General features: G+C 39.9%; 1 protein-coding gene across 1 annotated transcript in view; it reads left to right on the top strand.

Moving 5' to 3' along the window:
* LOC134212083 (rho GTPase-activating protein conundrum) overlaps positions 1–25,539 on the top strand; it is a 371,885-nt gene that overhangs the window by 292,080 nt on the left and 54,266 nt on the right. Inside the window, exon 4 of the mRNA XM_062689596.1 lies at positions 10,381–11,002. Coding sequence (XP_062545580.1) covers positions 10,846–11,002 — 157 coding nt within the window. The 5' untranslated portion in view covers positions 10,381–10,845. The remainder of the gene's footprint in view (positions 1–10,380; positions 11,003–25,539) is intronic.

The following is a 25,539-nucleotide window of genomic DNA, read 5'->3' on the forward strand; positions in this document are numbered from 1 at the left end:
TTCTAGCGTGCATTTTTGTACACTTTGACATGACATTTAGAAAATTTAAATAGGGTGGGTGTACCAATCGTCGCCATACATAAGAACAACTGTTTTTTTTAATAAGTAAAAGGCATGCGGGTCGACTTTATATATCAAGCGAAAGGTTTTACTTCCTGCTCCTTAGAACAGCTGTGAAAACCACAATAAAATTTGTTATAATCCTCAAAATTGATAAATCCATAATAGGAACGCATGCACCAGTTGTGGCACTATTCTTAATTTTGGTTCCTTATTTAGCAAATCCCATTTTTTTCACATTTGCTCTTCAACGTGCGAGGACATTTGTGGTTTCTCTAACAAACGAAAAAAAATTCATACATTCCTGAACAATTTTTTTTTTCGTATTTTTTGCCAGAATACGTATTTTTGGCCAAGGATTCAGAATATATAAAAATCTCATTTTGGCCAAAAATGTTACATGTGCAGTTTCTCAAACAAACGGTTCAATTATGCTTTGCTTGTTTTGGAGAAGATCAAAGGTGTTATCGTATCATATGAATATGCTTTATTGATCTTATTTTGTGGTGATTTGATGGGCCATTTCGCATATAAAGCACTAGTGCGACAACTGGTCCTATTGCCACGACTGGTACATCTAGCCTATCCATCTGTTAGTTGCACTTACTTAGTTAAGATCAAAAAATCGTTTAAATGGAGTAAAATCAAAGACTAGATTTTTTTGCCCTGAGTGTAGGACAACACTGAAGCTGATATAGCTTCTTCAAATGAAGAGATAGCGATTTGCACTCTTTTACAACAAAATATTTTTTTTGAAACACCATTTTGTAGAACATGGGAAAAATGTAAAAATTAATATGAAAAAGTTATTGCGAAAATATTAACTTAAAGAGGGTACCAGAGAATTTTGTGTCTTCGACAAAGTTTCTTGTAATTGTCATGCCACGAGGGGGGGGGGGAGGTTTTTTTTTTTTCGTTTGTCGAGTGAAGACCACTGCGTCCAGATTTTAGGACTATTGTGATATACCCTTTTGCTGTGAAATACGCAAGTTATCTCAGTAACATGTTTGTCACTGAGATACCTTGGTATCGACTGAACTCAAGACCATCTATTATTGATGAATAGAGATCCTGAGTTACAGTATGTGACTCCCCCATTCTGGCGAGACTAGCTTTATGAAGCCAACCACGTCCTTGGGGGATAAGATCCATATGTCAGCAGGCCCTAAAAAGGGCTTGCTGAGAACTTTGAACCTACGTTGGGTGAGTGCACTGCAATATGTTCAGTTCCATTTTTACAGCAATCTCGTTTCCCTCTAGACCCGTATGTCCTGGGATTAAATATAGGTAGACTCGATTGCGTATGGATAAGTTTTTCAAAGCCAGAATGCATTCCCACACTAGCTTTGAGTTACAAATGTAGTTATTAAGCGACTTATGTTGCTTGGCTGTCAGAGAAAATACATATTTTGCAAATCTATACTTTCTCCTCAGGCATAATAACACGCATTCTAATATTGCATATATTTCCGCCTGAAATACTGTGGGCCACTGTCCTAAGTGGACAGATTTTTTTGTTGTAGGGCCATAGATTCCGGATCCTGTCAGATTATTCATTTTCGAACCATCTGTGAAGAAATTTATAGAGCCTGTTGGAACGCTGGGTCCACCTCCGTCCCACTCCTGGCGGGAAGGAATGAACACATCGTAAGGTAAGTCATAATTGACTACCTTTTCCATCCAATCACTACAAATTCCTATTGCGGGATTTATGGCAAATTCATTTAATATGCTGAGGTGACCCGTAAGGTCTCCCGACAGCAGTGTTTTTGTTCTCTTTAACCTTAGAGCACTTTTTTCCGCTTCCAGCTTTATGAATTGATCTAACCGGGGCAGGTGAAGCATTGCGTCTAGGGCCAAAGTGGGTGTACTACGAACTGCACCAGTGATGGCTATGCAAGCGGTGCGTTAGATTTTGTTGAGCTTAGCCCTTGCAGCAGCCTCATTAGTTTTAGGCCCATCTTTTACCAAATGTTTTTGAACAAACCCAAAGTGTATTGAGACCTTTCTGCACAACTGATTGGAGATGAGAGTTCCAATTAAGCTTTGCGTCGAGTATGACACCTAGATATTTTACTTCACTTGAATAAACTAATTGTGTTTGATTCAAGAAAAGGGGTTTCAGTTGTACCTTTCTCCGTTTGGTGAAAGGGATAATGGAAGTTTTTGTAGGATTTATGCCTAGTTGATCCTTTTGACACCAGGAAAAAGTGTGATTTAGGGCAGATTGCATTCTTTCCACGATAACACTTTCGAATTTGCCTCGTACAATAATGACAACGTCATCAGCATATCCAACCACTTCGAAGCCTCTTCTCTCTAAGTTGTCTAGAAGCTCATCCACCACCAGTGACCACAACAAAGGAGAAAGCACTCCGCCTTGCGGACACCCCTTGTTGCTTTAACAGTGATGTATGAACCGCTAAGCTCAGAGGAGATTTTCCGATTAGCTAGCATAGCATGTACCCAGGTAACAATGCATGGGTCGAATTTTCTCCTCAACATTGCTGACCCTATAGACGAATAAGAAGCGTTATCGAATGCGCCCTCAATATCAAGAAATGCTACAAGAGCAATTGCAAAAGAAATTAAGTGTTTTTTCGATTTTTGAACTACCGTATGTAGTGCCGAGATCGTAGATTTTCCACTTTGATAAGCGAATTGGTTTTTTGACAAAGGCATTGCTTTCATAAATTTGTGATTTATGTACTCGCATAGTACCTTTTCCATAATTTTGAGCATTACAGAGGATAAACTTATCGGCCTGAATGCTTTGGAGCTGGTTTTATCTCTCTTGCCTGCCTTCGGAATGAAGACAGCCCGGATTTGACGCCAATCGTTAGGTATGTGCCTTAAAATCGGACTCGCCTTAAAAATCTCAACCAAGGGTGGAACCAGTGTTTTCTCCTCTTTTTGGATCAACGCTGGGAATATTCCATCCATGCCAGGAGACTTAAATGGCTCGAAAGATCTCACAGCCCTCTCAACCCTGGCCCGAGTGAAAGCTTCCTTTGCAACCTTTATTGCGTCTTTTTTAGATCCAGAAACCCATGATTGGATCTCTTGTGGATCTGAGACAGCAATTCCAGTGCCTTGGTCGCCGATGCTTGACTCAGGGATTGAATCAGGGAAGTGGATCTTTAACAATTCGCTCAGTGTATCGCTAGGCTCTACAGTGAGCGAACCATCCGTCTTTCGGAGGCTACCCACACCATTGGAGTGGTCTTTTGAAAGAGTTTTTTTGGAGTCTGGCCACTACGGGTGTATTCTCTATGCTTTCACACATTAGAATCCACGATTTCCGTTTGGCTGACCTTATTTCTTTGTTGTAGTTCGTCAGGGCCTTTCTGTATAGGCTCCAATCGCCGGTTCGCTTAGCACGGTTGAACTCCCTACGCGCAGTTTTCCTAAGCTTCTCAAGAGTTTTATTCCACCATGGAACGTCTCTACTCGAACTAGTTGATTTAGTTGGACAGCTCTCTTGGTAGGCGTTAAGGATTTTGTTTTTAATGGATTTGGACGCATCTTCCAATTGTGTTATGGACTTGATGTGACTTTCTATGATGTACTCTTCGGATCATAGGATAGCTGAGTAGGATTCCCAATCAGTTTTCTTAGGATCTTTAAACGTTTTTTCCATCGTTAGACCCCTTCCCATTCGAAGATGATGTGTTTATGGTCTGACATTGATATTTCTTCAGAAACATGCCAGTTTTTTATTTTATCAGAGATAGACCGACTACATAGAGTCAAGTCCAAAACTTCCTGACGAATGGAGTTTTCAAACGTGGGCTTGTCACCAACATTACAAATGTCAATGTTCTTGGAAGAGAGAAACTGTAACAGGTACTCACCTCTGGTGTTTATATTGGTACTTCCCCATACGGTGTGATGTGCATTTGCGTCGCACCCTATGACGAAGGGGATGTTGGGTCGGTGGCTGTAGGCTACGAGCGCAGCTATTTCTGGAGGAGGGATTTCGTCCACGTCACCTGGGAAGTATGCCGAGACCACCAAGATCTCTCTACTCCCTCTGGCGGAAGGTACGTCCTGACCGCTACGATGTCCCTTTTTATGAATTCTGAAATTGGAAAGTATTTACAGTTGTTATGTAATAAAATAGCCGCTCTAGGTTAAAGCTGGCTGTCATCATATACCAACTTACATGAGTGTTGTGGAATACCTTGTATTCTGGATTTATTGACCCATGGCTCTTGAATGAGGGCCACGGTTAAATTCTCTTTGGTGAACCTCCGACAGAGCACACCCGTGGCGCTCTCAGCATGGTGGAGGTTCACTTGCAGAACTTTAGTCGCCATTTCCGGGGTTCCCGCTTTTTTTCCGGACGACGACTGTCCGGCTTTGGATGTTGCGGATCATCAGGATGTCGTTTGATGTTACAGTTTGGGTTTTCTCTCTTCCCTGTAGCAACCTGGCCCGCCAGTTTCGCCTCTGTGGTCAAACTGTCGCTTTTTGCACCCCTTTGCCCTGTTTAGATACCTTTGGTTTGGTACCACTAGAGCAGGGGGTCGCATGTAAGCTTCGAGCTTTTCCTTTAGAGGCGGACAGACTAGCCTTTATGGTGCTTTTGGGGTGAGATTTACTAACCTCGCCCGAACCGGAGGCTTCCTCAGATTTCTCTTGGGTCGGCCTTCCAGTTAGCCGAACCTCGCCCGAACAGGAGGCCTCCTCAGATTGCTCTTGGGTCGGCCTTCCAGTCGGATTGGCGGTAGCGGCAGTCGGTTGATCTGTAATCTTCCTTAGTTGGATTTCACCAAATCGGTAGTTGAGGATGTATTTGGACTTCTTCAACTTTTCCATCGACGCACCCTCTACTGTGAAGATCCATTCAACATGAATATCTTTCAGAATGGATCGTTTCACAATACGCCAATTAGTTGTTGTGATGTCATTTTGGCTTTCTATGAGAGCCTTTATTCGGTCGTCATCATAGCTGGAGCTTTGTGGGAAGAATGCTCGGATCATCTCTGGACGTGGAATCGCCATTTCGTCCATTGCCATCAGCTCTGCACCTTCCCAGGATTTCATGGATGAGGATATTCTCTTTAACCACTCAGCAGTCTCTTGATCCTTACAGATTAGAACCATGTAACCGGACTTGTAAATGAGGTTGTTGAATTTGGGTTTTATTGGCTCGTTTCGCTGTTGAACTACTCTGAGCAGGAGTGCTTCTTGTAGAAGGTCTAGCTGGGCTGTAGTGAGTTGGACGGTGGGAAAGTCTTTGGGTATTATCCCGACCTTCACGCTTTTGGCCATATCACTGTAGCTGATACCAGCTGTTTTCCTCATGGGTGGGTTTTGTTGTCCAGACACGTTTTTCTGAGGCGCGCGGTTTGAGGACTGTTGGGCGCGCTCTCTCGGATCCAGATGGTGCTTCACCCTTTTTTGTTTGGGGTCCTCTGTGGCGGATTTGTCTAGGTCGTTTCTCGAGCGTTTTGAGGAAGTGGGCTCGCTCTCCTTATTCAGGATTATGGACAAGGCCTCATTCCGGTCTTTTCCCTTCTCCCGGAGAGTTCTAAGCTTGCTTGCTTGCTCGGAGCACCCTTGGCTTCCGTAGAACCCTTGTTATCTTCGGATCCTTTGCTACTTGCTAAAGATTTTTGGGGGTTGATGACGATCCTTATACCATCATCTTCGTTATCTTCCATGTCCAGCAGGTTGGAGTCGGTCGATGAGGGGGGTTGTAGATCTGGATCAGCTTTGTCGAAACATGTGCTGCTCCGGGAGATAGGCGTTGAGGGGCAGGATATTTCCATCTTCTCCTGCGAACTACTGAGTAGCTGGTCTTCGGTAAGGCCAAGCTGACTCAGAGTATTCTCCACTTCGCTCTCACACGACTGAGAGAGACAGTCGTCACCTTGAGGGTTGTTTGTAAAATTTGTACTCATTTTTGGTCCCACGAGTAGCTAGGGGAATAAATGTCCGCTGCACCAGTGCCCCGCCGTAGTGCAGTAAGGGCTGCTTACTGGGGTGTTCGCCCTGGTGCACCCCAGGCTCCATTCGCGGTTGAGCATGTTAAGGGGGGAGGTTAAAAAATAACATGAAAACCAAAAAGAGTCCCAAATGCAAATGGAAAACTTAAAATTTTAATGGAAAATGATAGCAAAGCATGTTTAGCGAAAGCAAAGAATATGAATATTTATAACATATTAATCTAGTAGTTAAATTAGCACAAACTTTATATAATTAACAAAATTCTGAAATTTATTTCCGTAGAAATTTTTGTTTTTGGTTTTGGAAAAGTGCTGTTTTTGCCGATGGACTCTAAACGAATATGCTTAGCTTAGCTTAGCTTTGACTGACTACACATATCTATGACTGCTGCTCCGCGATTGACCAGAATCAGTGAAATTGCCCAAAGAATCAACTGAATGATTGACTGGGATTGTTCAAGCATTCTCAGTGTGCAAGTTTCAGTGACTTCAGTGACAAATCAAATCAAATATTCAATAACGGCGCCAGCCACGTCCTTGTAGTCAATTAGGAAGAGGGATGGAATACGGTTTTTTTTAAGTATTTTTTTTTGCTAATTACCTAATACATGCATTCATCTCTTAGACTAGGTGTTACGTGTTTTCTTAACACTATCATCCTTATTTGCTATGGTACATTTTTAGTTATTATTAATACATTTCAATTGCCTTTGGCAGTTAGGATGTTTCCTCTGGTTGAATTGAATAAAACATAGTTGGTGATTTTTGCTATTTGTAGACTGTGTTTACCTCTGCGTCTCCACAAAAACCACAGGAACGATTATCAGTTAGTCAATGAGTATCGTTGGATCTGGATTCACTCTGATAAGCGATACGACCGTGCCATTCTTGTTACACAACGATTTTAACTAACCATGATTCCGCCGCACAAACCAGATCAAACTAACTACCTGCACACCAAGCAAGAACACGATCAAACGCATATCAATTGATTTACTTCTCGACCGCACAAAGTACAACGATTCCAGATCGTTCAACGTGTCTATTGACCGAGCATGGACACTACTCACCAGTCACCATACATGCCCGATGGCATATACAAAATGTGGAGAATCGCGTTTCGGACGATCGAACCGACGCGCAGCATTCTATTCTTACTTTCCCGATGGCTACTGCAAGCTATAGAATACAGAAGATCGCACGTATCTCAAGCGTAGCAATGCGCAAATACAAGCGCATGATCAACCGATTTTCAAATAAACAAAATTTTCAGTCGCTCTCGACGAATAACACAGGCACTGTTTTTACTTTCCCGATGGCTACTCTCGATACAAATTTTTACTTTCTGATTAATTTACTCACCCGCACAAAGGAGAAAACATTTCGATGACCGGCCGATCGTTCTGCTTACTGAAGAAAACACGACTGGACGCGATACAAATTTTCACTTTTTGAATAATTTACTCACCCGCACAGTAGAATAAAATTCTGATGACCTGATCGTTCACCTTTCTAAAAAAAAACTTGACCGGGCTCGACACAAATTTTTACTTTCTGATTAATTAACTCATCCACACAAAGCAGAACAAAATTCTGATGACCGGCCGATCGTTCACCTTACTAGAAAAAATACGACTGGACGCGATACAAATTTTTCACTTTCTCTAGGCTTTAAAGTCAAGTATGGAACTCAAACTGGTTGAATCGATAGAGGCAATGGTCAGATGTGCTTTTGAAATCCCAGATGTGTTTTCTGAACATGGCTGTTTCATGAAGTTCCTAAAAATTATTTGAATGCCATGCTACCTTTTAGCGGCAAAGTCACGACCTCGGACAAAGCCGTAGAACGCTAAACTCACCTATGCAGGAAACATGCGCAGATGAGGTACGGGGGTTTCTGTATAGTCGTACGGAGGTCATTTCGGCTCATGTACGGTGGTTGCTGCCTGGGCGCATCCCAACCCCCACACGATCTGATATATATATATATATATAAATAAATAAATCTCTATAACTCACTCTCTCCTTAGCCTAGCGGTAAGATGCGCGGCTATAATGCAAGACCATGCTAAGGGTGGTTGGGTTCGATTCCCGGTGTCGGTCCAGGCAATTTTCGGTATAGAAGTTGTATTGACTTCCCTGGACATAAAAGTATCATCGTGTTATCAATAATGGTATCTCACTTGGCTTAGAAACCTCGCGGCTAATAACTGTGGAAGTGCTGAATGAACACTAAGCAGCGAGGCGGCAATGTCTGAGTGAAGGATGTAATGCCAATAAGATGAAGAAGAAGAACCTTGTAAAAGTAGATAATCAAAGTTACACAATACATAGACTATAAGGCTCCTGGATTGGCTTTCTTCTCAGCACCCATGTACAATGCACATGTGGCATTCATTAAGATGGTAGCCAATTCTCGTACACTCACTCTTGTGCTCTGAGTAACCTTAGGGGCACATAGGGCCAAAGTAAAAGATCTCCATCCTTGACTTGGGCCCAAGTCAGGCATCGTGAAAATTAAATATCGTAGAGGAGCGAATATCGCCGGTTGTTGTGGCCTTCCTCCCATCGTCGTTCGGGGAGTCAACTCGCACCCGTCTCTCCCGGCTGCAACCAGCAGCGTTTGACTTACTTCTCTAGAGCCGCTTTCAGTTGGCAGGACTAGTATTTAGCTGCTCTGAAATGGATCAGCTGAAATGGAGATGGAGCCTTCTTAAGTCCGTAATAAACGCAGCGCTGATATCGCGTTTGACTATGATCTTCCAATTGGTGAGATCCAACTACGCATTTCTCAGATTCAGCGGTGGGGGAGACGCTCGGGTGACGATTCAACATAGATTGACTAGAAGATCCAAAACTCGGGTAGTGGATATTCCGGAATGTGGAAGCGTAGAAGAGAAGTGGTCGCAGAAGAATGATTTTATCGAAACCTTCAAAAACAACTTGGGTAAGCTGCGCACTTGGCGAAAAGAATGGATTAACCCGATGAAAGATTCGGCAGCGGAGCCGGAAGAATCAGAGGAGTAAAGTACGATTCCCGTCCACGATTTGCATTTACGTAAGTAGGACTCGAACACTGCTGCAGATAGGACATATAGTGAATTGGAGTGCTTACTGGTTATTATTTGGGCAGCTGAAATGTTGGTTCGATCACTTTGAACAGCTTCTTCAAGTTTTAGCCAGTGTTCTTCAAAAAGCAGCCTTTCGAAGAGGTCCCCAAGGTCAATCGGCTGTAGGCGGAGGTGTTCAGGACAGACCCTATGCTGTCTGTGCGAATGTTGTAGCAATTATTATGCAATATTTAGCTCCGCTCCGCATCATTCTAGAGCAGGTCAACAAGTTGACAGTTCCCCATTATTTGCTATTCATTTACTATGGAGGAGATTTCTGTTAGTACTGCGTGGCGCTCTTTTATGCGGAGCAGGTTCAAAGAGCTGACCGTATGCTTCTTTACAGCGGGTTTCACCATCAAAGCAGGACCAGGTTGTTGAGTGTCAACGGGAACAGTCCTTCAATCTTTGCACTAACCGGGCGAGCGGAGTATTTCAATATCTCGACAGTCTGATATCATCAGATTGCAAAATTGGGATCGACATGGAAGCACAGTCAGAAACACAGGGGCTACCTTCGCAAGTTTCGAATTATTTGAATCGGCAGAGGTTGTATAATATAGACCCTTGCAGAGCTAGCAAGCAATTTTTGGTTTGGGTGCACTGATACACCCAAAAAACTAATCTGACAATTATTGTATAAAATCTTGGCATATACAATTCTGTAAGCTTTTTATACAGATATTGTATTGAAATAACACAAATCTGTAAGACTTCAATACAACATTTGTATTAAAATATGCCAAAAATTGTATATTCAAAATTATTATACAGTTTCTGTAAGGTTCTTATGCAGAACTGTATTGAAATCTGCCATCCACAGGTTGGGTGTAAGGTTTCTATCAATAACACTTGATAAACTAGCGTTTAGTTTACTTGAACTTTCTGTACACTGAAAAACAAATCTCACAATAATTGTATAAGCTCTGATGGGCATATATAATTCTGCAAGATTTTGATACAATGAATGTAAGCTTTTTATACAGATACTGCATTGAAATAATACTAAATTGTTAGATTTCAATACAATGGTTGTATTAGAATCTACCGAATTTGTATATGCCGAAATTTCATACAGTTTCTGTAAGGTTCATATGCAGAACTGTATTAAAATCTGCCATCCGCTGGTTAGGTGTATCTAAGTAATATTTTATTCTAGAAATAGTAACATTGTGATCTTGAGGTATAAAATTATTAATAAAAAATATTATCATTTTACTGATAAATTAATCGAGTTTTTTTGTCTATCATTCCAGATTGATTCGGTTGAATAGTACCCGTCTTATACGATCGAAGAATCATCGTTTCCCGAGATCCAGCTTAATATGATAACACTTCTCTGCCAATACAAATTTCAATAAGAGCAAATTAAAAAGAAACCAAAGACAGAAGAAAATGAAATTGCTATATTGAAATATGATAAAATAACAAAAGAGCACAGCAATATAAAGCACCTTAAAAACAAGTCGCACGCTGGAATCGTCTCTATTCAAAACCACATTTCGAAACCATCCACGATGCATCATCACCTCGGGAGCAGTGACTAACCGTGCGAGCGCTCCGACCCATTAACCTCCCCCGGACAGCACCTTTAGAGACAGAAAACCAACTGCATCTGACCAATTCACGACAGCAACGGCAGCGCGCATTTCTTTCAACCTTTTGTTCCCTCACCCGGTTACCGGACGCTTGCCGAAAACAAAAAAGCAAATTGTCGGTCAATGTTGCACCAGCGTCATCACGCATCGTCCTCGCAGCTTTCCTCCTCCTCCTCGGTTGGCTCACCGATGAATCACAAAGACCTGGAGGCGGAACTGGACGAGTATCTGTCGGAGTACAAACTGCAGGGACCCCTCGAGCCGATCAGTCACTACGCAGGTGAGTTTTGCGAACCCCAGTAGTGCCGTATAATACACTTATTGGTCACTTAATTTGAATGAAGGTACACTTAGTCATGCGGGGCGATAAGATGAAACCATTACTTGCCGCGCAAAACATGGATGACCAATCGGACAAATATTTAGTTGTGGAATTACTTGGAACATTTTGTACACAAACATCACTTTGCCTTATCTTTTTGCCTTTCTTGTACAACAAAGTTGTACCGAAAGGCTATCATTTTACTCTAAAATTGCATTTTTTTATATGAGGCTCGTAGATCCAATGTTTTATACCGATCGATTCAGCATAATCCTATTAAATTGAAAATTGGTTTTAAATAAATGAAAGTCAAGTAGTGCGAGACAAAAGTAGTTCAAAAACATTTCTAAAATAAACACTTAAATATGAGATACTTCTAAATATTTCATGATAACATATTACGCCTATTAAGTTATTACCCTGCGCGTATTTTTAAACCAACATATCAACGAACGTCAGTGAACAAACACTGTTCAGTTCGCCATGGTCACTAACCAAAGAGAAGCCCTTCGCTTCCTATAACTGTGTATCATTAGCAGCTCGTCTCGCTTGGCATGCAGTTTTTTTTCCTTTAGGTATGTCTCGGTGGACGACATCATATGCAGCATTAATCAATAGGAAACTGGTACTTACTTACGTCAAAGCGGTCTTCCAAAACCGAACCTGACTTATACTTGACAGTAATAATGAAATGCTGCACAATCAGTGACAAACAAATAGCAGCAGCAGAGCAGATTATTACTGCTCCCATGTGGACTGCCCACTATTCATCAGTGTCCATATTACCGAAGGGTAGTAGTGCCAGTGCTTGCAAATATCGTTTCGTTAAAAATAATGATACAAGAAGCTTAGAGAAAAATGATTGAAAGAATGACAGTCTTTAAATGTTTCATAACTAATATCAGTGGGCAACATTTTTTTTATTTTCAACTTGCATCCCTGAAGTTTCCATTCGTCATGTAACCTTCACAGATCAATCCAATACGAACGACGTTACCCTAACCAAATGCATAGGTACGCACTTAGGTAGCAGATGTAATTATTGGCCGCAGGGGCTCTTCCATCACGAAAACGATGGTCAACTGAGCAATAAAATTGTCGAGGTAATCATATTATCGGATGGGTGGTACTTGCGAAACGAGCCATGTTCGGTCGCGTGCGTGCCCGCGGTTACGGTTTCAGATTACGGGGTTTAGCGTGGGCAGCCGATTGTATTTGGCCCGCTGGTAGTGACCAGATAAGATTAAACACGAATGGAATTTCAAGGTATTTATACCCAAAATGTACTTCTACGAAATTCATTGATTGATTTCCACTGTCGTAGTATGAAGTAGCTGCAGTATAAACTGACAAGATAAACATGGGCTACAATTTCGTCATTTGAAAACATAGTTAGTCAGTATCTATATTAAAAAGAGTCATGTGTCAGTTCCATGTTCCAGAACATCGTTTGAATTAACCCCTAAATATGCAATGTTTTTTTAAAACAACAAACCGAAAACGTTAAAAATATTTCCGACGATTTCTAAAAACATTGCCTTGCGCCTTTAAGGGTTAACTAACTTTTCATGTCAAATTTGGAGTTATGGATGTATCTCTTCGAATGCGAAGACATTTCCTAATACTTCACAAAGGGTTAAAAAATCAAATCCAAGCTTTTCTTATGACAAGCATTTTATTGAAAAATCGAATAGCCACCAGTGGCTCTAAAGATTGGTACGGGTTGACAGTTTTAAAACAGCAAAGCTTAACGCGAGGGTAAAGTTGTTATCTTTTCAATATTGAACATTTGAATAACATTTTTTTGAACATGGAGATAAATGCCTTCACAATGCGTAATTTGTACCACACTATGACTCATCTGTGTACTAAAAATTCAAACCGATCGATTGATTCCCCAATCATTTCGAGAGCCACTTTAAAGTAGAGTTGATTAGAAAGCTAAATCTACAAAAAAAAATCTACGTGTACTCGTGCGCGATAAATAAACAGATTTCAATTAAACCCCGATGTAACTACATTGGGGATTGTTACCTTTATCAATTGAGTGATGGATCAGTCCTTTGAATGAATGGGATCGCACTTGTGGCCTCCATCCAATAATCAGTTGTGTAAACGGAAGTGAGCTCGATGGCGACGACTGCATGACAGAGTAGGTAGAAGGCAGATCATATAATAAAACAACCTCTCAATAGAACCAGTTCGAGGCAAATGTGTTTTTTCCGTGGGTTGACTATCTTCTATACTGCCGCTAAGTGATATAAAGCACCCCGGTCAAGTATTTATGCGTGTGTAGGATATATTTTTATTTGCTCTTCGATTCTTTAAATCAGTTGGCGTCAAAACAAATTTACTTATGTTTATTGCCGAATGATACTCACTTTAACGTGCGTAGCGCTGCATGGTATTTTGTACCTTTAATAAGTATCTAAGTGGATTTCCGTTTCAACGCGTTTTAATAGACATTTTTTATCGTTCTCTAATTAACCCTTCACAACTCTGAATACATAATCAAAACTTCTTTTCTTTATTGTCTACTGGTAATGTGTTCGTAACATTCCTACAAATTTACATGGACAATAAAAAATAATCAAGCGGTGGAATTAAATGGGATAGCACTAACTTTAAGATAAGCGAAAGCAATGCCAAAAGCTGAAATCCCAAAATGAAATGAGCATTTTCAACCATAGTTCATTATTATTTGCTAATTAGTGTCAAAATTGCAAAGCCCAATGAAGATGTGAATGACAAACCATAAGCAACACACACGCTCCAGCAACAATTAGCCTAGCGCGACAAGGCTTTCTTCCTCGTGGTTGCACCAAACCGTTTGTGGCATAATGCCCGATTATAAACGTCAGACTGATGTGAGAAAATGCTGTTTTTCTTTGAAGCCGCCAGCAGAGCGTGCATCTTAAGAAAACCGAAGAAGAAATTTTTGAACTTCATAATTCCATAACTAACTGCACTGCACTGCCAACATTGAGTAGATCACCAATTACTTATATCCTCTATGGAAGTGCACACAAAGTACTGCTGCTAATATATTGCTTGGGAAAGCTGTAGATTAGTCGGCATGCAAAGCCGGCGGTATATGGCACCCACTTTTGGATACCGTGCATTTCGCATCGCGTGTTTCAGGTTACATGGTAAAAGTTATACGAGTTTTGGTTAATTGGCTAAATGTAGAGCTTATCTGTGGGAATGGCGTTCGATATACTGATTTCGTTGATATATGATAGTGGCATACAATCATAGCTTATGTTATTGAGATTTTAGGATAATAAATGTTTCTAGAATATTTTTTATATAATTACGAGCTGAGAGAAAGTAAACACTATTTACTATAAAGACATAGGTATTAGTAACCGACACATTTCAATCCATCTGTAGAAATAATTTGTGGTACGTATTGTATGCCACAGTATGGCAGTTCACATTTCAAAAATGTTCGAAAATTCCAACTCCCATATGTTTATTAGCATCATTTTGATAATATAGGAGTCCTGGCGAAATTTCAGGCAATTCGGTGGTCATTTAGGGGTGGCGCGAAGTCAATTTATGTTTATATGGAAATTTGTATGGGAAAAACTTAAAATTTATTCAAACCCCCCTGCAACTCTTAAATCGTGATGAATTCAAATAAATACCCCAAACCTCCATTTTTGGAATCTATTTGAGCTCAACCAGTGGGTAACTCATTAATTTTGATTTATATTTCCACTGCTACGTTGACCATTTTAGCACCATTTTAGCCATTTATCCCATATTCACACTGTCAATAGAACCGTTCAATCCACTCATAACTAATGTGTTATCCGGAGGTCTCATTTATATAGATTTCAAAAAGGGAGGTTGTGGATGTTTATTTGAATTCATCACGATTTGACAGCTGTAGGGAGACTTGAATAAATTTTACGTTTTTCCCATACAAATTTCCATATAATTCCATATAATTTCCATAAATTTCCGAACTAATTCTTGAAGTTGTTTTCGAGAGAATTTTAAAAGAAATTCTAGGAACTTCTTGCGAAATTCAATCGGTATTTCTCCGGAAATTCTATTGGGAATCCCATCGTGAACTCCTGTAAGAATTCCTTTGCCAAATCTATCCGTAAATTCATCAGGCTTCCCTCTGGAAATTTCTTCGAGAATTCATTCTGAAATTTCCCCAGGAATTTATTAAAAAATTTCTTCTAAATTTCCTTCAGAATTGTTTTCCACTCCAGGACTGCCCTCCAGAAATAATTTAGAAAATTTCTCCAATAATTCCTTTTGAGTTTCCTCCAGCGACTCTCTTCTCTGGAAAGACCTTTGTTATTTCATCTAGAAATTCATCTGGAATTTTGTTTTTAGTAAAACCATACAAAAATCATGTAGGAATTATTCAGGAAATTTTGTTAATAGATTTTTTTACTGAAATTTATTTAAAAATGAAAAAGGCAATTCTAGAGGAATTTTCGGAAGGATTTCTAACGGAAATACAGAATTCTTGGACGAATATCCGGAGGAATATTCAGAGGAATTCCTGTAGGAATATTCGGATGAATTCCTGAAAAAAAATCCATTGAAATTCCTCGAAGAATATCCGAAGAATTCCTGGAGGAATGTCCCGAGACATTCCTGTACTATTATCCGAAGGAATTCTAGGACGAATACTCGAACGAAATCCTGGAGGACTTTCCGGATATCTAGAGGAATATCTTGAGGCACTCCTGGCGAAATATCCGGACGAATTCCTGGAGGAATACCCGTAGGAATATCGTGAGGAATATCCGGAAGACTTTCAGAATGAATTTCCGTAGGAATTCCGAAGAAGTTCCTGGAGAAATATTCGAAGGAATATTCGGAGAAATATTCGAAGGAATATCCGGAGAAATATTCGAAGGAGTTCTTGGAAGAATATCTGAAGGAATTCCTGAAGCAATATTCAAAAAAATATCTTGACGAATTCCTGGGGGAATAACCGGACGAATTCCTGGAGAAATATCCGAAGGAACTCCTGGATACGCGGAAGAATATCCGGAGGAATATCCTTAGGAATATCAAGAGGAATTTCTGGAGGAATATTGGGAGAGATTCCAGGGAGGATATTAGAAGGAATTCCTGAAGGAATATCTAGAAGACATCGTTTAGAAATATCCAGTGAACTTCATAGAGAAATATCCGGAGGAGCTCCTGAAGGAATATACCGAGGAATTCCTGGTGGAAAATCCGGAGAAGTTCCTGGTGAAATATTCGAAGGAATATCCGGAGGAATATTCGAAGGAGTTCTTGGAAGAATATCTGGAAGAATTCCTGAAGGAATATTCAGAAGAATATCTTGACGAATTCCTGGAGGAATATCCGGAGGAACTCCTGGAGGAATATTCGGAGAAATTCTTGGAGGAATATCAAGAGAAATTTCTGGAGTAATATACAGAGGAATTCCAGGGAGAGCATCAGAAGGAATTCATTTATTCATATCTAGAGGAATACCTGGAGAAATGTCCAGTGAACTTCCTATAGAAATGTCCGGAGAAGCTCCTGGAGGAATATACGAAGGATTTCCTGGTGGTATATCTGAACAAGTACTTGAAATTAGATATTCTTCCAGGAATTCGTCAAGATATTCTAAGCAGAGCTTAAAATATTCATCTTCATAAAGCAACTTCGGTCCGAATTTTGACAAATATCGCATGATTATTCAAAATGGTAATTACGTGAAGACGAATCGTAGTGTGCCGCGCGCGACGGATGTCAAAATTTTTCACAGCTCGATTTTTTTCTATTTTGGCTCAGAAACTTTAAAAAATTTCTAATAAACGCCAATTGGTATACGTGTAATGTTTTACGATAGTGTGTGGCGTTGGACAGGCCTATAATCATGAACAAGTCTAATATACTGTTCTTCAGTCACATGACAGATCGTAGCAGCCATCGCATGCAAGAGACACATTCGCTGTCAGTCAATTCCTCCTTCCTCACGAGGTGAGTCGCGAGTGCAAGCAATGTAAACATGATGGGTGATTCATATGTGCGATGTTGAATTGCACATTTGGCGATCCTGCCAGGAGTGTGTGCTGGCGTTGCTTGTGGAATCACCCATCATGTTGTGTATAGATGTGTGCTTAGCAGTTTTGAACGAACTTCACGGGAAGCCGAAAAGAGGTTGGAACGGCGAAGCTAGAATAATAGTGTTATTGCGGATCGGAATGATCACAATTCAGCGTGGTGGGACGCCCGCATTCAGTTAATAAGTCAAGAACAGTTTATCGATACTATTCCGATTCGGTTTCGATTTTTTGTTGCTGGTTGTTTGATATTTATAATTACACACGTGTGCTCAAAGAAAGTAAAGGTAGTAATAGTACTGATGATATTTACTAGAAGCAAAAAAGGGTTATTAAAAATGGTGTTTCCGTTGCGAGTTACCCCTGCACGGGAATGTCTTGAGAATGATTTTCCATATAGGTTGGGCAACCATAATGATGGTTTATTCATAGTGTTTTTCGATTACGCTGCGTCGGAAGTGATCGTTTGGTTCAAGATGCCTTTTATCATTGTGAGAGAGTAACCCCATCATTAATAATATGTCGGTAAAGTTAGTTTTTTTTTTAAATAGATGCCAGCCGTTATTTTTTTTAGAGAAGAGGGGAAATGCGTGGCGTTGAACAGGTCTATAAACATGAACAAGTCTGATATACTGTACTTCAGTCACATGACAGATCGTAGCATGCAAGAGACACATTCGCAGTCAGTCAATTCCTCTTTCATCACGAGGTGAGTCGCGAGTGCAAGCAATGTAAACATGATGGGTGATTCATAAGTGCGATGTTGAATTGCACAGATAGTTCATGTTATTATAAATAAAAAAATAGATTTGAAGAATGTGGCCTAAGTTATTATGGTATGCTGCCCCCCATAACGCTGGGCAGACACCTTTGCGTGGTGTGTTACGGTGTAAGATCTACCACGGTCACATTGTCAGCTGCAGGCAAATCCTGACCCAATGAATACCTTCCCCAACATCCAACTCCGTGGTACTTATGAGGGTGTCGCTGAGTCGGGGGCCTCTCATTAAGTAAGTACTACATCAACACTTCTTTCTTCTCCCAAGTTACAATGAATATGGGCGTAGCCAGGAGTAGTAATGATCATGCTTTGGTAATTTTTGTCCTAGTTTGAAATCAAGGACCACACCCACCTTGATTTCTGATAGCAATCTGAATAAGGATTTCAAAAGAAAAACATGAGTATCACTAGTGTCCAATCTACGAATTCCTAAGTGAAATTTCAAAGGAATCCCAAAAATGTCTTCCTAGAGTTTCGGAAGGGATTTCTTGAGGAATTACTGGAAGAATTTGTTTGACAAAAACCTTAAATAATTGCTGAGGCAGGATTTCCACAGGAAAAGGAATTCTCCTGAAAGGTTTCCCGTTGGAATTCCAAACAAATTTCCAATGGAATTTACAAAAGAATTGCCGAAGTAATTCCTAAAAGAATTTGTAAATGAATTCTCGAAGGAATCCCTAGAAGAATTTCCAAAAGAATTTATGAGTGTATTTCGAAGGGTATTTTCGAAGAAAAATTGAAAAAAAAATGGAATTCCGAAAATAAATTGTAGGATTCCATTAAATCATAAGAAATTTTCAAAAGTCATTCCGAAATTCCTTTACAAATTCTTTTAGGACTTTTTTTTCGGGAGGTAATGTTAGGCCTGGATTCATCAATAATACATCGTTTTGTAGAGAGATATTTATTAATGCTTTTTTGAAAAAAAAAAAATAGGGTTGTATACAAAACACGACCGCTCGACGTAAACTACGCAAAACCAAATATAACGGGTGGTCCTGAAAAATAGAATATTCAATACTTCAATACTTTTCTATGAGAACATTAGTGCTTTCAGAGAAATATTTCCTTATATTTACATCCTTGGAATATTCAGAAAATTGTCCCCACACACTTTTACTCCAACATGTTCAGTTGTTTCAAACATGCCGTCAAAATAGGAAGGAATGCGCCGCATTGTACACAATTTTGAACGTGAAAATGTTTCGAAAACTGTTAGGAATTTTCAGAAATCCGCGCTCCATGGAATTCAAAGGTGATTGGAAGGTCATAGACACGAAGCAACTCATCAATAGGGTCAGAAGCAGCATCCGGAAATGGCCGCCGTCCAACGGTTATGTGATACCTGTAAGATTAAGCTATTCCGCACGGCGGACTACGGACCATATACTATTATTCATTAATCTAAGTTTAAAGACTAAGGCCAACTCTTTATATAATGTGTATTCATTCATACAGCCCAGTTCAACAATTGATAATACCCTAAAAGTAGGCAATTACCAAGAATTGGAACGCGCTGCATAGGAGATGCATGATGTATGAAAGAACTGAAATGTTCAATAGTTTAGTGACGATACTCAAAAGTTTCAATAGCACTGGCAAATTGGTGGAGAGTTTGCGAGTCGATTGATATATAAATCCTTAAAATCCTTTGAAAGATAAAGGACCTATTAATGTTACAAATCTTACATGATTTCGTGACGGTCCCCAATTTTGAAATTTTCATTTTGCACCCTGTCTTCCGAGTCTTCCCCTTAGACGTAGTTTACGTCAAAAGTGTGTCAAGCCGACTTTATTTATATTACGCAAGATTCATGCAATTCTTCAACTGATAATAGCAATAAATCTGCGTGAAAAATTGCTTTGAGTCGGTTTGTTAACAACTACTTAAGTAGGCAGGCAGTGCCAGAGATTTTTCTTTTGCCCAATAAAGTAGTTTTTGGAATGGACTTACCTATTTTCGCACATTAGATGAACGGATAACAATCACTCTATTTTAGCAGCATAATTTCGGCTGGATCTTCAATATATGAATATTAAAATCGATAAATGTGCTCAACCACAGCAAAATAGGCTAAGTTTTGAGCCATATACCCTAGGGTACCGATCTATCATCATACTTCTTCTGATATTCTCAATAATTCCTTCAGGAGTTGCTTCGGAAAGATGATATTTCATGAATTTATCCAAAAGTTCGTTCGGAAAGTCCTCCACGCATTTTTTCGTAAAAATATTATATTTTTAATCAATTCGGTCAGTCATCCAGAAGTTCTTTCAGGCATACCTTCAAAAATTCCTCCAGGAGTTCCATCGTAAATTTCTCTAAGTAATGTATCGAAATTTCTTCCAGTGATTCGTTCCTAAACTTATCAAGAAATTTCTTCAAAAATCTATCTCAAAAAAATCTAGAAATATTTCCTTCAGAAATTCAGAAATTCATTCAGTTGGTCCATTCTCTCGACTCCTGCCGGAATTTCTTTCAGGAATTTCCGAACGAATTTGTTGAGAAATTTTAGAAATTCTTGAAGTTCTCTGTACATTTCTCCAAGAATGTCTTCGGAGTTTCCTCCAGGGATTCGTCCGTCAAATTCTCAGGGAATTACTTAGGAGATAGATCCAGAAATTCTTTTGAAACTGCATTAGGACATTCCTTCAAAAAATCCTTTAGGAAAACCTTAAATAAAATCCTTAAGAAATACTTCCGTCTTGACAACTTCTTCGAAATATCCTTAACGAATTATTTAAAGAATTCCTTGGTCGGAATTCCTTCGGGAAATTCTTCGGCAATATCTACGGAAATTACATCAAGGAAACCTTCCAAAATTCCTTTTGGAGAACTCCTTCAGAAATTTCTTTAGAAAATGGATCTAGAAATTCTACGGAAATAAAATTCTTCCAACAAAATTCCCGGAATTACTGCAGAAATTTCGAAAGAAATTCCGTGTGGCTTTAGTAAAAGGATTTCCTGGAAGAAATTTTCAAAGGCCTTTCTAGAGAATTTTCAGGAGGAATTCTTGAACGAATGTCAAAAGGAATTTCTGGCATAATTTTCTTTATTATTCCTGGAGAAGTTCTTAAAATAATTTCTAAAAGATTTACTAAAATCAAAACCTAAATAAATTTTCGAACAAATTCCTAAAAGAATTTCCAAAGAAATTTCCGACGGATTTCTCTTGAAGAAATTTCCGAAGGTATCTTTAAAACAATTTCTGTAGATATTTCTTAAGGAATATTCGAGGGATCTTCCTTAGGTATTTCCGAAGAAATTTTCAAAGGAATTACCAAAAAAAAAGAGTCCTAAAGAATTTCTGAATAAATTCCTAAGAGTTTTTGTAAAGGATTTTCCGAAGAAATTTTCGAAATTGTCTTGGAATTCTTTCTTTGAATTTCCAAAGGAATTTCTAGATATATCTCCGAAGTTATTTTCGGAGGATTTTCTGGGGAAACTCGTAGATGAAATTCCGAAAGAGGCACCAGCTACTTAAACACCCTTAAATCTCTACGTAGCATTGCTCAAGATCTATTTTCTCTTGCATCCTACTCCCTATCTAATCTCTTGAAAAAACAATACATCAATGGAATTGAATTCTCTTTTGGCGATTGCATTAAAAACAGATATATTTATAAATCTCGATATATTATTTATTTTTTATAATACTCGATATAGCTTGAATAAATTCTTCTTCTTCTTCTTCTTTTTCTTCTATGGCATTGCATTCCAACTGGAACTTGACCTGCTGTTCAACTTATTATTAGCATTTCCACCGTTATTAATTAAAAGTTTTCTCGAATTAATTAAAGCTCTAACCCATAGAAAGAAACATTTTATCTCCATAATCGATATCATGTTTTTGTAAACAAGATGTTTTGCAGAGGCACCCATATGAGTGCAAAAATAATAGATATTAGACCAGCGGTTCTCAACCTGGGGTACATGTACCCCTGGGGGTACCTTCGCTGGCCCTAGGGGGTACCTCGGACAAAAATGCGTAATGACGGACGTATTAATTTCCAATTGAAACTTATTGTTTAAGTTTTGATAATTCTGTATTTTTATTTCAAAACTTTGTCTTGTACATAATATACATGGCGAACGGTAAATCAAAGCCAATTGAATCCTGCCCTCCTCAACCAGCACAGCGTATGAAGGGCTGCAGAATAAAAATCAAACGGACAAAACGTCAAATGAGCAAGTTTGGAAAATCTTCAATGCAATCTACCTGATCTAAACAAAATTTTATTGAATAATATGTTAGGAATATGCTTTTGAACTGAAATCTAAAAGTTCGGAAGTCTCCGTTTGAGATACATGAAGGCGTTTAAGAAAAGCACGGTTGCTTCGTTGTAAGAGGATTAGAAGCATCCTTCTACGCTTCTCGGAAGCCGTCTTCCAAGAAGCTCGAAGGCCTCCTTTCAAGAAGCCTTCTTTCAAAAGGTTCGGAAAAGTTCTTTTCAAAAGGCTCGGAAGGTTCTTTTCAAAAGGCTCGGAAAGCTCCTTTCAAGAGGCTTGGAAGCCTCCTTTCAAGAGGCTTGGAAGCCTCCTTTCAAGAGGCTTGGAAGTCTCCTATCAAGAGGCTTGGAAGCCTTCTTTCAAGAAGCTTGGAAGCCTCCTTTCAAGAGGCTCAGAAGCCTCCTTTCAAGAGGCTTGGAATCCTCCTTTCGAGAGGCTCGGAAGCCTCCTTTCGAGAGGCTCGGAAGGCTCCTTTGAGAGGCTCGGAAGCCTTCTTTCGAGAGGCTCGGAAGCCTCCTTTTGAGAGGCTTGGAAGCCTCCTTTCGAGAGGCTTGGAAGCCTCCTTTCGAGAGGCTTGGAAGCCTCCTTTCGAGAGGCTTGGAAGCCTCCTTTCGAGAGGCTTGGAAGCCTCCTTTCGAGAGGTTCGGAAGCCTCCTTTCAAGAAGGTTGGAAGCCTCCTTTCAAGAAGGTTGGAAGCTTCCTTTAAAGAAGGTTGGAATCCTCCTTACAAGAAGGTTGGAAGCCTCCTTACAAGAGGCTCGGAAGCCTCCTTACAAGAGGCTCGGAAGCCTCCTTACAAGAAGGTTGGAAGCCATCTTAAAGAAGGTTGAAAGCCTCCTTACAAGAAGGTTGGGAGCCACTTTTCAAGAAGGTTGGGAGCCTCCTTTCAAGAGGCTCGGAAGCCTCCTTTCAAGAGGCTCGGAAGCCTTCCTTCAAAAAGCTCGGAATTCTACGTTCAAGCGGTTCAGAAGCGTCCTTTCAAGATGCTAAAGAGGCCTTATTTTAACATTTTAAGTGGTTCGAAAGCCTCCTTTCGGGAGGATCGAAAGTCTCTCTACAAGATGCTCAGAAGCCTATTATCAAGAGGTACAGAGGCCTTCTTTCAATAGATTCAGAAGCTCCATGCAAGAGGCTTTGAATTGTACTTTCAAATGGCTTGGAAGCCTACTTCATGAGGGGGTACCTCAATTAATGCGAAAGTTTGAAGGGGTACCTCCCAAGAAAAAGGTTGAGAACCGCTGCATTAGACCATAGATTTCGCATTCGATATGCTTGGTCAAACTATTCATCATGATCGATCAGGGATTGAATCCTAAAGAGAAAGAACAAGTCTCTCGCTTATCATCCCTGTATACATATACGATATGTAGCATACCGCAAAAGACTTTTTTCGCAAGCTGTCATGATAGAGAACTGATTCGGGATGCTATACCCCATGATAAATTTCTTTTAAAAAGCTCCAAATGCGGGGAGTACTGGCTCTGATGATGCATTTCAACTTGTTCTACACAGCTTTGCAGAAACTAACACGAAAGGACGAAAGGAAATTGTGGAAAGATTGAACGGGTACTGAAATGAATTCCCTCAAACACGTGCACTTTACAATCCAATCATATACAGAAATAGGTGGTTGAAATTTAAAAGATTTCCAAAACTTATTAGGGCATCCAGGATCCATAATATATGAAAGTTCAAAACAACTCGAAACATTTCACGCTCCTTCCTTGAAACCCTTCTAGAAGCTCCCCTGGGAACTTCTAAATTCCTCCGGAAGTTATCCACAAATTCCTCTGAAAATCGTTCGAAAATCCTTCTAATGTAATTGTAATTCCTCCTTATCTAGAAACCCCCCACTAATTTTTTTTTAGGAAATTCACGAGGAAATTCCTTGAAGATTTCTTTTCTTCTCTTTGAGATTTCCTTCTAGATATTTCTTCGGCTATTCTTTCTTCAGGAAGAATCCGGCATTTCCTTCAGGCATGCATTCGAGAGTTCCGTCAAGAATACATACGGAATTTCTTCCCAAAAATCTACCAGAAGTTTCTTCAAAAATTTATGACGGAAATCCTCCGATATAGCTCCATAATTTCACTTGTAAATCTATAAGAAATTCCTTCAGAAATTCTTCTAGGAACTTCTCCGGGCTTTCCTCTCGGAACTCTTCTTTTAATTCCTCCGGGATTACTTCCAGAAAATTTTCCGAATACCTCCAAACATTCAATAGCGAAATCATCTAGCATTCCAATCTGGAATTCTTTTCGCAATTACTTCAGAATATCCTTCAAGAAATCCTCTAGAAATATCTTCATGAATTTCTCCTGGAATTCGTCCAAGTATTTCCCCAGAAATTCTCACAGGTATTTTTTCGGGAGTTTCTTCAGGTACTTCTCCAGGAATTCTTTCAGGAATTTCTCCGGGAGATTTTCCGCGGAAGTGTACTAGAGTTCCTTCCGGATTTCACTCGGAATTTACTCGGATATCTGCCAAGAGTTCTTCCAGAAATTTCTTCGGAACAATCCGCAGGGATTTTCTTCGGCCATTCATCTGAAAATACTTTCAGGATTTCATCTGGAATTTCTGCATTAATTCCTCCTGGTATTTTTCTGGGAATTCCTTCAGATTTTTTTTTTTCGGAAATTCCTCTAGGAACTTCTCTAAGGATTATTTCAGTACTTCCATGTGGGAATTCCTCCGGAAGCGCTTGTGGGAGTTCCTTCGGGAGTTCTTCCAGGAGTTTTTCAAAGAAATTCTCCGGTAACACCTCCAGGAACTTTACAGGGAATTTCTGGACGATGTTTGGCAGGAATTTCACGGGAAATGGGATTTCGGAAGTTCGTTCAGAACTTCTGTTTCTCTTCCTCTAGGGTATTCCACCGGCTGTTCCTCTGAAGTTCCACCAGTAGTTCCTTCGAGAATTCAATCAGGATTTCTTCCAGGAATTCATTTAGCATTTCTTTAGGCCTTTATCTTTATCAAATTCCTCCAGAAGTTCCTCGGAGAATTTCTCTGGGAGTTCTTACGGGAATTCCTCAGGGAGGTTCTTTTAAGAATTCTTCAAGGAGTTCCTTCTGGAATTCTTACGGAAGTTCCTTTGGGAGTTCATCCTAGAATTCTTATGAGAGTTCCTCCAGGATTTCCTCCGGAAATTCTTCCTGTAGTTCTTCAATAAATTCCTCCAGAAATTCCACCGGCAGTTCCTCCGAGAATTCCTCTGATAATTTTCTGGAAATTCCTATAGAAAATCCCCCGGGAGTTCCTCCGGAAATTACTCTGGGAGTTCCTCCGGGAGTTCCTTTTCAGAGAAACACCCGGAGAAACTGCCGGTGAAACTCCCGGAGGGATTCTCGTAGAAACTGCTGGTGGATCTCCCGGAGGAATTCCCGAAGGAACTGCTGGAGGAGCTCCCGTAAGATCTCCCGTAAGAACTCCC

The sequence above is a fragment of the Armigeres subalbatus genome, chromosome 2 (genome assembly GCF_024139115.2).
Source record: "Armigeres subalbatus isolate Guangzhou_Male chromosome 2, GZ_Asu_2, whole genome shotgun sequence".
In the NCBI taxonomy this organism is placed as follows: domain Eukaryota; kingdom Metazoa; phylum Arthropoda; class Insecta; order Diptera; family Culicidae; genus Armigeres; species Armigeres subalbatus.